Consider the following 14,210-nt stretch of genomic DNA (forward strand, 5'->3'; position numbering starts at 1 on the left):
GAAAAACTATATATATATATATATATATATATTTTTTTTTTTTTAAAAGAAGAGACAGAGAAAATTGGTATTTATTTTCTATTATAGCCATATTTATATATTTATGCACTTGTAAATAAATGTATATGTTTTATAATTCTGGAGAGACATAAGGAATCCTACCTGTTGAGGTTGGAGAGGGAAAATAAAGAAGCCGCCACCTAACAGGAGTCACCCAGGAAAGCACCGCACAGGCTGGCACGGGACAGACTCCTAACCTGGGGCCTCGGCAGTGGCAGATGAGGCTGCTGGAGGCCCACAGATAAGCTGGCAAGAGGAAGGATCCCAGGTACAAGGTTCATCACAACCACGAGGTTGAAAAGCAAGAGTCACAGTATCACAGCCTGGAGACACCCACGCAGATGGCTGGATCCAGTGCTACTGGAAACATTTTCCTAAGATGCCCATGAGAACAGACCAAGATGTGTACAGCACTATGAGCATTAAAAAACCTTCCAGAATCAATAATCCGTGGCAACATATCTCTGTAAAAACAAACACTGTAACTTCTAAATAAATGTTTAGTCTTCCCTGTAACCTTCAACTGAGTCATGTGTGAGTCAGCATTTTCTTTAGATGTTAGAATTCAGTCTCTGAGTATTTGAAGAAGATACCCACTTACAATATTTTCAGGTCCTTCAGAAATGAGATCTGGAAAAGGTAGCAAATGTTTCTCTTTTTTGTTTTTTAAAACAGTGAATGTCAGTTGTGCTTGGATTCACACAGAACACATTACTGTTTAGTCCACAAGGGAACCGTTGTACAACAGACCAGGAAAAACAGATTCACAGTTCTCTTACCAACTGGACTTGAGATGAAGTTTAGGTCATATTGAAGACATAAAACTAATCTTTTTTATATAGGTGTGTGTTGAAGACCAAATATTTTCTCCAAAATACTATAGCTAAGTGCTGTGTCACACATGGACATACAGTGCGTGATAAATTCACTTGGTGACTTCCCTTCTTTCCAAAGATACACCAACATTGCCAGAGTAGTTGACTCACTAGTTTAAAATCAACATTTACATACTGTTGTCCAACCAAAGGATCAACCATAGATTCTTTTTTTAATTGAAATTTTAAAATCTTTATATGTGGAAGTGGAACTAGATGGAGACTGATGTTTGCAAATGAAAACCTTACTACACTTTTTGAGTTTTGGGGCTGGAGAGGGTTGTGGGGGCTGTATTTTCTAGATTTCAGTAAAATTGAGTTACAGATGAAATGCCACTTGAAACAATCTCATTAAGTGAGGGCCAGACCCTGGCTTCTAAACACAAAGAATTAGATAAACAGGGTCCTAGGGAAGCCCGGGGCATTGAGTCACTCTGACTGTTTAGGACAAGTGCATCCTCTGCTGGCCAAAATAAGTATAGCACCTGCTATTCCTCAGACTTCTGCATCCTTTTTCCATCAACAGCTCAACGTCAGAGAGAACTTCGTGTGGAAATGCAGCGTGGTTTTCAGGAAAGCAGTATTTTAAAAATATTTTTAAAAAGAAGGACTGTAAGGAACAGGTAAATGATAGGAAATGAGAAGCAGAGCAGGGAAGAGAAGAGAAAAAATAAGATACTGTGATTTCAGACAACCTGGCATCACAGCCCAGAGCTCACTTCTGAAGTGGGTAGGGCTGAGGCTCTCAGTCATTGCTTTGCTATCCAGAGGCCTCCCAATCTGAGCTGTAACTCACCTTCTAGCCACACTGGTTTTTTACATTTTTTCCTTTTTTTTTTTCCTCCTTGATGATCTAAGGTAGTTGAAAAATGAATTTTGGTGAACTTTTCTGAAGTGATATGTGAAACATTGCTTTCTGCACAGCACTGGAATCATAGCACTCAATGGTTTTAGCTCTAAAGAAATGTTTCGCGCATGGCTAACAGACCTCCCTCAGTGGGGAGCCCGCTGTGGTAGGACAGGCTGGCTGGCAGGCATGAGCAACTCCTTGACTGAAGTTGTGACAGAGGGGCTGGACTCTGTGGTTTCCTTTTCTTCTAATGCTGAGATTGATCATCGGCGATACCATGGATGAGAGTTCAGAATAGCCAAGTGATATGAACAACTGACCCACAAGTAACTCAGTGTAGGCTGATTTTTGGCCTCACTCTCAGAGGTGAGGCTGCTCCTCTGGGAGCACAGCAGGAGGCAAGAAAGTGTGCCAGGAGCAGGACAGCTTCCCAGCCACCCACCCATGCCGCACCTTGCTGGTCTACTTGGGTTTGAAGCTTAACTTCCCAAAGATTCAGGTGCTCTAACTGAACTACAGATTTAAGACTAAGCCTGGAATCAAGCTGAAATGAACCTAAAGCTATCAACGTATTTTGTCCAATTCAAAATAAAGTAATTGAGTGTTAACTGTCTTGTCAATTCCGCAAACATGTGGAATGAAGCCCTGAATATTGCAGAATTAACTAGTGATTTAGTCTAGCTCAGTTTGGGAATAATTATCCCGATTAGTTTTCCTCTCCGTTGAAATGCGCAGCGAATCCTGACGTGGCTCTTCCATAGACTCTAGGTTCATTCTTGCTGCAGTCAGAATCAGAATTTCAGAATGGGAAGGAATCCATTCTACCAATCCTTCATTTGTCAGGTAATGAGGCCCAGGAAGATAACATAACTTCTCCTGATTCTCTTACCAAGGGGATGATATCGCCTCTAGACCTTTCTCAGAGACCAGCCACTCTCTCTAGGTAGCTGCTGCTTGCAGCCGCCAGCCCCTACGAACGCCCCCGTAACCCTCCCCTGACATTTACACCCTGTTCAGCCCCCTCCCACATCACATAGGGTCAGCCTGTGACCCATATGACAATAGTGACGGTATGTCACTTCTGGGTTTGGGCTGTAAAAGACTGTGGCTCTTGTGTGCGTCATTCTCTCTTGCTCTCTCCCTCACTCTTGGATCACTTGCTCTGGGAGAAGTCATGTCCTGAGAAGCCCTATGGAGAGGCCCACATGGCGAGGAACTGAAGCCCTGCCTAATGGCCAAGGGAGTGAATTTGTTAGTAGCCCCTCCAGCTCCAGCCAAGCTTCAGATGGCTGCAGCCCCAGCTCCTAGTGTGACTGCAACTCCACGAGAGACCCTGAGCCAGAACACCCGGCCAAGCTGTCCCCAGATGCCTGGACCTCAGAAACCCTCTCACTCCTGGGTCAGATCATAAGTTTGTTGTTTCAAGCTAAGTTTGGGGGTAATTTTTTACCACAATAAATAAGACACTCAGGGCTGTGACTTGCATATTTTAAAAAATACTCAAAAGGCACACATGGTTTAAGATATACAACAAAGACAGTGATTTTTAAAAAATAAGTGGGTGCTCTCCAGTAGAGAAGTGACTACATCAGAAATTAATGGTGACAAGTGAAAACAATAAGGTATCCTGACCTCTTAAATAGGAATATGAAGGAATCTTAGGAAGAAAATAGGCCAAGTGGCCACCTCTAAGAATATTCTGATGTACAAAGAAAGCAAGTCCTGTCTCTAATTTTGGGGGGCAGATTAGCAGGTTAATCACAGGTGAGGAAGACTTGCCATTGCTGAGTTCCCTTCTATATTTATGCAATGTTCCCTTCTTCACCCACCCTTCTCGGTGACCAGCTTATCCTGGAACAGCCTCAATGGAGTCGCTCATTAATATAAAGGTCTTAATCTAAAGAGCTATGCTTTGTTACTAACAGGATTCCAAATGTCAGTGAGATTATCCTTCAGTGGTTACAGCCATGAGCTTCAATGAGCACTTACCCCCAAACCAAAAGGATCCTCTTAAATTAGTTTAAAATGTTATGTGTAATCAAAAGTGATGCTGAAAGATGATCTCTAAGGTAAATCTATTTCATTGTCTCATCATCTATATCAAAACCAGCAAATGGCCCAAGTAAACCTGAAGAAAATGGCAGAGGACATGAGAAACTATGGGGAAAACTTAGAATTCTGATGGAGTTGCAGAAATCTTTAGAGAAAAGCCTCCTTATTGACTGTTTTATTAAGCACACTCCTCTGCTCCACTCAGAACTGAGGAGTCTACAAAAACTGGGCTATCCAAGAAGGCTGGTTATTTTCCTGCTTTCTGCCAACCCAAAGCAAACTGCTCTGCCGTATCTGTTTGTATTTCCTGACTCCCGAGCCCTCAAATAACTGCTTTATGAAGTCAACAATGCCAAAACTGAAATTTGCAATTCTGCTCTAAGATATAGTTGGCAAAATGTCTTTTTCTCCTGCATCCTCTCAGAGAACACTTAATGATATCTAAATTTATTTTCTAAGGATCAAGAAAACAAAGTTTTCTCACGAATTGCTGAATGATAGTTTTTCTTGCCAATGGCTAAAATTCAGCATACCCCAAATCGAATTTTCCTAAAACAAAATATATTACAGATGATTTACAGCAATCATGAAACAGCCTTCTGAGATTTCATATTCAATCTAGTAGGTTCGAAACATCTAAAATGATTCAGTTTCATAACAGAGGTCGGGTGCTGCATTCGGTTCTAAGATAACCAAATTGTAGAGAGATTCTTAAAGCTACGTGACTAGATCTGGTTTTAGACTTTCAAACAAGTTAACTTTAAAGTAATAAGATTGTTGGAGGTGACGAGGGGACAGAACTTCGGGTGAGTTATGTCAGAAATCTTGCATGGGTTTGCAAAAACAGCAAACTCAAAGGTCCACGGGCTGCATCTCTTTCTCTTGTGGAGACTGAATGGGGGGGAGGATAAGACCACCTTTCCTACGCAAAAGAGCAATCTCCTCCTTTAAGGCTGAAATCCTTTCCGCCTGGAGTTGGATCAATTCAGTGACCTCCTCTCTTGCCACAACATCTGCTTCCCGAAGGCCCTGGAAGGCATTGCCCTGTTGAAAGAAAACAGCTCCCTGTTGAAGCATCATTTGGCACGTGAAAAACTCCATGCCTTTATACTGTGTATCTGTGATGAGTGCTGGCCTGACAGTCACCCTAAACAGCCACTGCTCCTTAATCTTAGGAGGCTTCAATTCCTCTGCTAAAATCCCACCATCAGAAATGTGTGCCTTTGGACTAATGAACAACTCTTCAAGTGCAAATCCTCTTTGGATGAGTATACTTTAAGCTAACTATCAGTCATTCATTACCTGGAGAGCTCATCACTGGAATAATAAAAGACAAAGTATGTCTTTCTTTTTCTGTACAGCCTGTATTTTGGTTCCCAGAATGAAATCTTCTGTTTCCTCATCTGAGTTATCTCCCTATCCCGCTGAATCCTACTCATGTTTCACACATCACTTTCAGGGAGGCCTTCTTTGCCCCATGGACTAGGTTAGGATTTCCTGCTTTCTGTTTTATTGAATCATCCATTATACATATACATCACTATAATTTACAGAATATTATATGGTTCATTCTGAACCATATAATATTTATGATATTTGACCATTTTTTAAATCTAAAAGAATGGCAACTTAATATGGCATGACCAAAGTGCTTGTTTGATACCTATCTTTCTTGCTAGATGCTGTCTTTTAGAAACAGGGCCCCATATGACTAAGTCTCACCACTCTGCCAATACCTGCCCTAGTGCTTTCTACATAAGCAGATGCTCAATAACATTCAAATGCATGAATACATCTGTGAAAGGAAACACATAATACTTGTGTGATGCCCACTCTGTGCAAAGTGCTTTGCATATGCTCTGTCATCTAATCCCCCAAACAACTCCGAACTCGGTGGTATCATTCCAGTTTTACAGATAAGGACACTGAGATTCGGGGAGTCATTAACTGGCCAAGTCAAGCTAGAATCAGGTTGCCTGATGCTAAAAATCTATACTTTTTCCATTACTCCTATGTACTACAGCAGACCTTCATAGTAAGTAAGGGTTACCCAGCACCCTCTGTCTCTTCTCACTTGCTCACTTTTATTTTAGAGGCCATGAAAGCTAAACACTAACCTTACCCATTTTCTCTTCCAGCTAGAGAGAGCTAAGTGGATATAATCTGAAACTTTTGCTCCTTAATAAAAGGGACAGAAGAGGCTGGTGCATGGATGTGAAACATGGGAGCTGAAGCAGCTGCTGTGTGACTTTGAAGGAAACTTTGGGAAATCACAGAGATAGGGGCTCTGGCATCATGGTCCTACAAAACCAAAGTCTGTAGTCATCTCCCTCTAGACTTCTTGTCAAGTGAGAAAAATGACTCCTATTTATTTAAGCTACTCTCAGTAGGGCTTTTGGTTACTTGTAGCTAAAAGCATGCCTCATACACCAACTCATGCCGAGTCATTCCAGTGGGTTATTTTGAAGTCACCTCACTTTTCCCCCTTCTCCTCACCAGACTCAATCAAATTTTGGCTATTCTTACTTTGAAATTACTTTTGACATCTGACACATTTTTGTTGTCACCAGCTATATCCCAATTCACGCCTACATCATTGTAAGAAGCAATGGAGTCAGCCTTGGAGGCAGACAAACCTGAATTTCAAAACTAACATCACCATGCATTAGCTCTGAGAGCTTCAGCAAGTTACTGAGCTCCTCTGTGCTTTAGAAAGTAGTGTTTTGAGGATTAAATGAGATATCCTATGTGAAGAGGCCATACATGTAAAGATATACTGTGTAAAGAGACAGATACTAGTAACTTCCTCTCCCATTCGACTGATCTCCTGCCTCTAAGCTGTTTCCTCTCCAACGTACCTGGACTGATCAAAGCAGCTCAACACATGTTGGCTGACTGCTCAGTCTGTGAAGATTTGGGTTAGGGATTAACCTTCTCAAACACTGCCTTGATCCTTCACTCAAAAGTTCTTCAGTGGAAAAAGACCCTCAACATTCAAATTCTAGTCTTCTTTCACATCTAATCTTCAATTATAAGCCTTCCTAATCCTCCTAATTCACTTTTCATGGAATAAACAGCATTATTTCTTACTTTGGGACTTTTGTTTAGACCAATGATTCTTAAACTCTAGTGTGCTTCAGAATTGCCGGGAAGGCTGGTTAATGCAGACTGCTGGGCCCCTCTCCTAGGGCTTCTGAAGCAGTACAACTGGGTTGGGGCCTTAGCACCTGCATTTCAAACAAGTTCCCAGGTGATGCTGACGCTCTTCTTCAGAGGACCAAACTGTTAGAACACCTAGCTTAGACCATTTCCAGGGTGCTGAAAGAAAATATAAAGCAAAGAAGACCAAGAGAAACAACTGGCCTTTTTGCAGGTTATATTGTTAAGTATATAACATAGAGTTTAGAATATGCTATACACGTGTTAGGTTCATAGAGGGCAAGACTTGGATTGGGTAAATATTTATTAAGTATTATCCACCACACACAATGTATTAAGTATAATGTTAGGCTGGCTAAATATTATATAATAGCAAGTTGAAACCCACACCAAGTAACAAGCGTTTTAATAAGATAACCGGGTAGATATCACCATTCAAGATGCCCACTTCAAGTCAAATGAAATAAGCAGATATTGGAAATAGATGTTTGACACCAAATTCAGGGAATATAATGGTGTCATTATTTATACCTAAGTAACCTTACACGTCTCCAGGACCAAAGCAATTCTATTGATTAGTACTTATATGAGTTCATGGCACCCAAGAGGCGTTCAATAAAGCTAGTCCCTCAGGCCCACTGTAATGTGGCTAACACCAACTCAGTGTCCTCAGGGATGCAGATGGCCTGGAAGTGGTCCAAGATCAAGCAAGGTTTGTTTAAATGCTAGTACTTAACATTCTTGTGAGTAGCTCCCTTTAACAGAGCTTCCTCAATTCTGGAAAAGGGTCTGAAGAAAAAGAACATACCTGCTGATTCTGTAGCGTATTCAACCGAGAATCAAGTTTCTTCTTTTCAATACACAAATCATTCATCTGATAAAGCTTTCTGGTGTGTTCTTTTGTCTTCATCATCAGTTCCCATCGCATTTGAGCAATCTTTTCCTACCAGGGTAGGAAGATGCAAAATAGATGTAGGGAATAAGAGAAGAAATGAAGAAAAATGAGTGTCCAGATTTGGTCAAAATTGTCAGGCAAATGGAACAATGTGCCCATATGAAAATATAATCAGAAGCCAATAGGAAAATGCAACAGAAACAATTGCATTGGGCCTGGTTTGATAAAAGATAAAAATGTAAGCATGCTCAAGATTAGGAGTAGGTAGAAATAAGATAGATATGGACGTCATTGTATTATTGAGGAATGAAATCACTATGCATACGGATTGCTGGTACTCATTACTTAAAAGGAAGGATGATAATTTAAGCAGCTAACTTTTCTATATTGCTCTTTCTCCATCTTTCCCCAGTCTTGGCCCCGGATCCTTAAGGTAGATGGCTTGAATGGCCACACATATGTATAATGGCTTTCTTTTGTTTTCTTATTGCTCCATCAGTTGCTCACTGCAATCTCAAACTTCTGGGCTCAAGTGATCCTCTGCCTAAGCCTCTCAAATAGCTGGGACTACTGGTGTGCAACACCACACCCAGCTAATTTTTTTATTTTTTGTAGAGACAGTGTCTCACTATATTGCCCAGGCTTCCAACAAATTATTTTAGATTGCATATATTATCGCCAACATTCCCTTAATAGGGACCAGTCCCACTGACATGAACACTATTTGCTTCTTTAAAGTACAGTGGTACATGTTGGATTAGAAAAGTTGAGATGGAGCCATTAGACAACACAGCACTAGGAAGCTCTCCTCCTACCCCATCTGCTCATGAGGTAAGACAGGAAACTGGAGAAGTCATCATGATTTCATGGACTTGTAAAATCTTTGTGAAAGCTCCTACCACTGAATCAGGCTGGAACAAGGGCATGGCTCATCTCATGGCTCAGGGAACAATATGTAGGCATTAACATCCTCTAAGACTCTGTCAGCCAAACAGTCTATGACTTGTTACCAAATTTATTACTTAAAGGTGTTTCATCATTTCCAAATTGGCACAGCATGCAAAAGTCATACAGTAATACAATTCCAGCCTGAGAGGAGAGCCACTCCATTTCTAAAACTGTCAGAGTAGTTATACTCTTTAAAAAAATTTTAGGTTCAGGCATACATGTACAAGTTTGTTACTTAGGTATATTATATAACAGTGAGGTTTGGCTTTCTAGTGGACCCATTACCCAGATAGCAAATGTTGTACCTAGTAGGTAATTTTCCAACCCTCACCCCCACCATCCTCCCCTGGATGCTGGAGTCCCCAGTGTTTATTATTTTCATCTTTATGTCCACATGTACCCATTGTTTAGCTCCCACTTATAAGTGAGAATATGCAGTATTTGATTTTCTGTTTCTGAGTTATTTCATGTAGGATAATGGCCTCCAGCTCCATCTGTGTTGCTGCAAAGGACATGATTTCATATTTTTATGGCTGCATAGTAATCCATGGTATTCTATATACATATATATACATACACACATACACAGCACATTTTCTTTACCCAAATGCTGTGAGATGATATTTCATTTTCTCATTGTGGTTTTAATTTGCATTTCTCTGATGATTAGTGATGTTGAGCATTTTTAAATATAATTTTTGGCTGCAGAACATTTATACACTAATGTAAGTCTCAAAATGGGACCTCTCCATAATCTTTCATCCATTTCACGTCATATTTATATGCACCCTGGACCCCAAAACCTAGTGCTGGTGCTCCCACTCCAAGATAAACAAGTCCCTCTAACTAAGTGAACAGTAAGGAAGCTGAGACAGGCCTAAGATCCTGGGGCAGCCAAAGGGGGCTCGCAGACTGGCTCCAGCTACACAGATGCTTCACGGTACCACTTCCTGCTCCCTGGGATTTCTTGCCTCCAACCAGATTCAACCAAAGATCACCTGCCTTCTCCTCCTTACCTCCCACATCTTCATCTCCTTCGCATTCGCTAGCTCCTTTCGAAGTTTTCTGATCTTCAGTTCTTCAAGTGTTGTATTAACAGAAAGCGTCTGAAGGGCTTCCAAGTTTACCACACGGCCAAACTTGCTGATCATGAGTTGACGGACTGTTTCCTCCATTTCTAAAAGAAGACAGTCACTGGCTCAGGTTGTTCAATGGCTTCCATTGTTATAAATGAACACCAGGAACAATAAAGTTCTAAGGAACTGCTTTTGCAAGACAGTGAAAGATTTTATGTCATCAGTGATGTTTCTTCTGTGATTTTTTTGCCTGCTGCTTTCCTCATTTAAAATGCCCATTCAATATTGTCTTTTCACCTTCTGAATCCTGTATAAAACTGACTCAATGTTCCCAAGTGGCTCACAGACTGATCTGCCCTCCTCAGACTGTTAACAGGCACTGACTAGATTATGAGCTTGTCAACTTTTTCAAATATGGCACTTCACAGCATCTAGTATTAAGAACAGAGCAGGCACTTCAGAGAAGTCTCCATCTTACTCCAAGTAAATAATGACAGTCCCTTTGGGAATTCAGAAGGCCCTGCATTGTCAGCCTGCCTACCCTGCTTTCTCTTCCCCCTGCTTTCTCATGCCTCTCCTCCTTACCACCCTGCTCTAGACACACTGGCCTCCTCTGTGCTCCTCAAACATGCCAGGCTCGCCCCAGCCTCCTTTCCTCTGATCTGAACTGCTCTTCCCCAGAGATCCACATGGCTTGCTCCTCCCAGCCCATTTTCTAAAAGCAAGCTGACACTGGAGCTGTGTCTCAGGGCAGGCTCTTATCCTCTAGCCAGGGAGAACCGCGTTTGATCAGGTGTGCTGCCTTTCCATGGAGCCTGTCCCTGCCCCCGCCGACCTCAGCACTCTTGTTCTCAATCCATGTTTAATTTTTCTTCTTAGCAATTATCTAACATGTCATGTCTAACATGCAATATCTTTTACTTTGGTTTTTGTCTTTCCCCAATGTGAGAACACCAGAACACCTCTCCAGGAAAACATGATCTTCCAACAGGACTTTCTCAATGACCAGACTTTCCCCTGAGCAAAGTCTGAAGGCCTTAATATGTAGTGAGATGACTCAATTATTTTATAGTGCATAAATTAGTATTTGGGCATAACTGTTAGGATTTACGTTTGAATTAGAATAGTACAATTGGCATGGCTGCCGTTATGCGCAATCCAGGAGAGGCTATTCACTTTCTATCCTATGTGAGTGTTACCCCACGGACATGTATAATGTGGCGGCCATGATAATCAGTGATGCAAATGAAATGATGAATGGATGATGTGCACGTGTGCTGGCCTGTGGCTGCCTGCCTGGCCTCCTCAGTGAGAGCTTTGATTTCCCCTCAGCCCCACCCCTATACAAGGGGTTGCCCTCGCGCACAGCAGCCTCACATACCAGAACATGTACTCTGATCCTTGCCAGCTCCATTGTGGAGCCAGCCCAATGTCCTTCTCCTGAGCTGACGAGGCCAGGTAATGCTCACTAGGGACATAAAGTCTGCTGCAACACTTACTACCCACGTTCCCCATGGCCATGGGCTGTGCTCTCCCTAGAATGGAGAGAACTTTCTCCTTCTCACCCTCATGTTCTAGGCTCTCCTCTTCTTCCCCATTGGATCTAGGGATGGAAAAAGGCAACAAGCTAACTGCAGTGTTATTCATCACTTCTAAGCCATATGGTCCAGCCATATATCCCACTTCTGGGCACACATCCAGAAGAAATGGAAGCAGAGACATAAATAGATGTTTGTACACCCATGTTCATCACAGTACTATTCACAATAGCCAAAAAGTAGGAAGCAATCCAGCTGCCCACTGACAAATAAACGGGTAAACAAAATGTGGCATGTACATATAATGGAATATTATTTGCCTTAAAAAGGAAGAAAATTCTGACACACGCTACAACATGGATGAACCTGAAAGACATTATGCTAAATAGAATAAGCCAGTCACAAAAAGACAGACTGTATTATTCTCCTCATTATGAAGTACTTCGAGCAGTCGAGTTCATAGAGACAGAAAGTAGAATGGCAGTTTCCTGGAGCGGAGGGAGAGGAAAATGGGAGTTACTGTTTAGTGGATATGGAGTTCAGGAAGATGAACAGTGTTCTGGAGATGGATGGTGGTGATGGTAGAATAATCATATGAATGTACTTAGTGTCATTGAACTGTCCACTTACAAATGGCTAAAATAATAAATATTATGCTTTATATATTTTACTGCAATTTAAAAAACAAACTTAGAAATTATTAACCCTAAAATAAAAGATTGATAAATTAAAATCACATAGTTATGGTTCATCAAAAGCCACCATAAAACAATCAACAAAGTAAAAAAGACAACTCACAGAATTGGAGAAAATATTTGCAAACTATCTATCTGACAAGGGGTTAATAACCAGAATATATAAAGAGCCTGAACAACTCTATAGAAAAATATCTACTAACCCAATTTTTAAATGGGCAAAAGATCTGAAGAGATAGTTCTTAAAAGAAGACATACAAATGGCAAACAGGTACATGAAAATGTGCTCAACATTACTGATCATCAGAGAAATGCAAATAAAAACTACAATGAGATATCATCTCACCCCTGTTAAAATGGCTTTTACCCAAAAGACAGGCAGAAACAAATGCTGATGAGGATGTAGAGAAAACGAAACCCTCATACGCTGTTGGTGGGAATGTAAATTAGTACAACCACTTGGAAGCAGCTTGGAGATTCCTCAAAACACTAAAAACAGAGCTATCAAATGATCCAGCAGTCCCACTGCTAGATAAATACCCAAAAGAAAGGAAATCAGTACATTGAAGATATACCTACACTCCCATATTTATTGCAACACTATTCCTAATAGCCAAGATTTGGAAGCAACTTAACCGTCCCCCAACAGACAATGGATAAAGAAAATATGGTACATGTAGACAATGGAGTACTATTCAGCCATTAAAGAATAAGTTTCAGCTGGGCACAGTGACTCACACCTGTAAGTCTAGGCTTTCTGAGGCTGAGGCAGGCGATTGCTTGAGCCCAGGAGTTTGAGACCAGCCTGGGCAACATAGCAAGATCCCATCTCTACAAAAACATGCAAAAAATTACCCAGGCATGGTGGTGTATGCCTGTAGTCCCAGCTACCCAGGAGGTTGAGGCAGAAGGATCACCTGAGCCCAAGAGGTAAAAGGCTGCAGTGAGTCATGATTGTGCTACTGCACTCCAGCCTGGGAGACAAAGTGAGACCCTGTCTCAATGAGAGAAAGATCTTGTCATTTGCAAGAACATGTATGGAACTGAAGTCATTACATTAAGTGAAATAAGCCAGGAACATAAAGACAAACTTTGCATGCTCTCCCTTATTCATAAGAGCTAAAAATTAAAACAACTGAACTCAGGGAGATAGAGTAGAATGACGGTTACTAGAGTCTGGGAAAGATAGTGGGGGTGGGGGATGTGGGAATGGTTAATGGGTACAAAAATAGTTGGATAGAATAAATAAAATCTGGTATTTGATGGCCCAGCTGGGTTACTATAGTCAATAATAACTTAATTGTACATTTTAAAATAACGAAAAGAGTATCATTGGATTGTTTGTAACACAAAGGATAAATGCTTGAGGTGATGATATCCCATTTACCCTGATGTGATTATTAGACATTGTATCTCTGTATAAAAATATCCCATATATCTTATATATATACCTATTATGTACCCACCAAAATAAAAGTTGAAAACAAATTTTAATTATCTTTAAAAGCCTCCACAAAAGTGAAAACAAAAAGCCAAAGGAAGATATTTGGAAAACCCATAACCAACAAAGGACTAGGATCAAAAAAATTAACTCCTGCATATCAATTTTTTTAAAGGCAAACAAATCAAGAGAAAAATGAACAAAATACACGAACAGACATTCTATAGAATAGAAAACATTAAAGGCCCAAAGATGTACAAAATGTGCTTAACCTTATTAGTGGTTAGGAAAATGAAATTAAGACCATGAGTTACCACTTTATACTTTCCAGTTTGGCAAAAATTCAAAGTCTAATAAGATTATGTATTTTCAATGATGTATGTAACTCAAAGGAGACTCTTAAGTACCACTGATTGGAGTGTAAATTGATATAATCATTTTGGAAGAGAATGTGACATTATTTTTTAAAGTTAAACACTTATATGCCCTACGACCCAGCTGTTCTACTTTTAGGTATGAAACCCTTATACTTTTAGAAACGCTTGTAAACATATACCATGTACAAGAATTTTCATAGCAGAATTGTCAAAGCAAAAAAACATAAAGCAATTTAAATGTCCA

General features: G+C 40.6%; 1 protein-coding gene across 3 annotated transcripts in view; it reads right to left on the minus strand.

The window, feature by feature from the left end:
* Nucleotides 1–53: 53 nt before the first annotated feature.
* CFAP44 (cilia and flagella associated protein 44) overlaps nt 54–14,210 on the minus strand; it is a 151,455-nt gene continuing 137,298 nt past the window's right edge. For all 3 annotated transcript variants that reach the window (XM_017858549.1, XM_017858550.1, XM_017858552.1), the window contains 3 exons: nt 9,856–10,016; nt 7,805–7,939; nt 54–4,881 (listed from right to left, as the gene is read on the minus strand). In XM_017858549.1, coding sequence (XP_017714038.1) covers nt 4,690–4,881; nt 7,805–7,939; nt 9,856–10,016 — 488 coding nt within the window. In that variant the 3' untranslated portion in view covers nt 54–4,689. The remainder of the gene's footprint in view (nt 4,882–7,804; nt 7,940–9,855; nt 10,017–14,210) is intronic.

The sequence above is a fragment of the Rhinopithecus bieti genome, unplaced genomic scaffold (genome assembly GCF_001698545.2).
Source record: "Rhinopithecus bieti isolate Rb0 unplaced genomic scaffold, ASM169854v2 scaffold_45617, whole genome shotgun sequence".
NCBI lineage: Eukaryota > Metazoa > Chordata > Mammalia > Primates > Cercopithecidae > Rhinopithecus > Rhinopithecus bieti.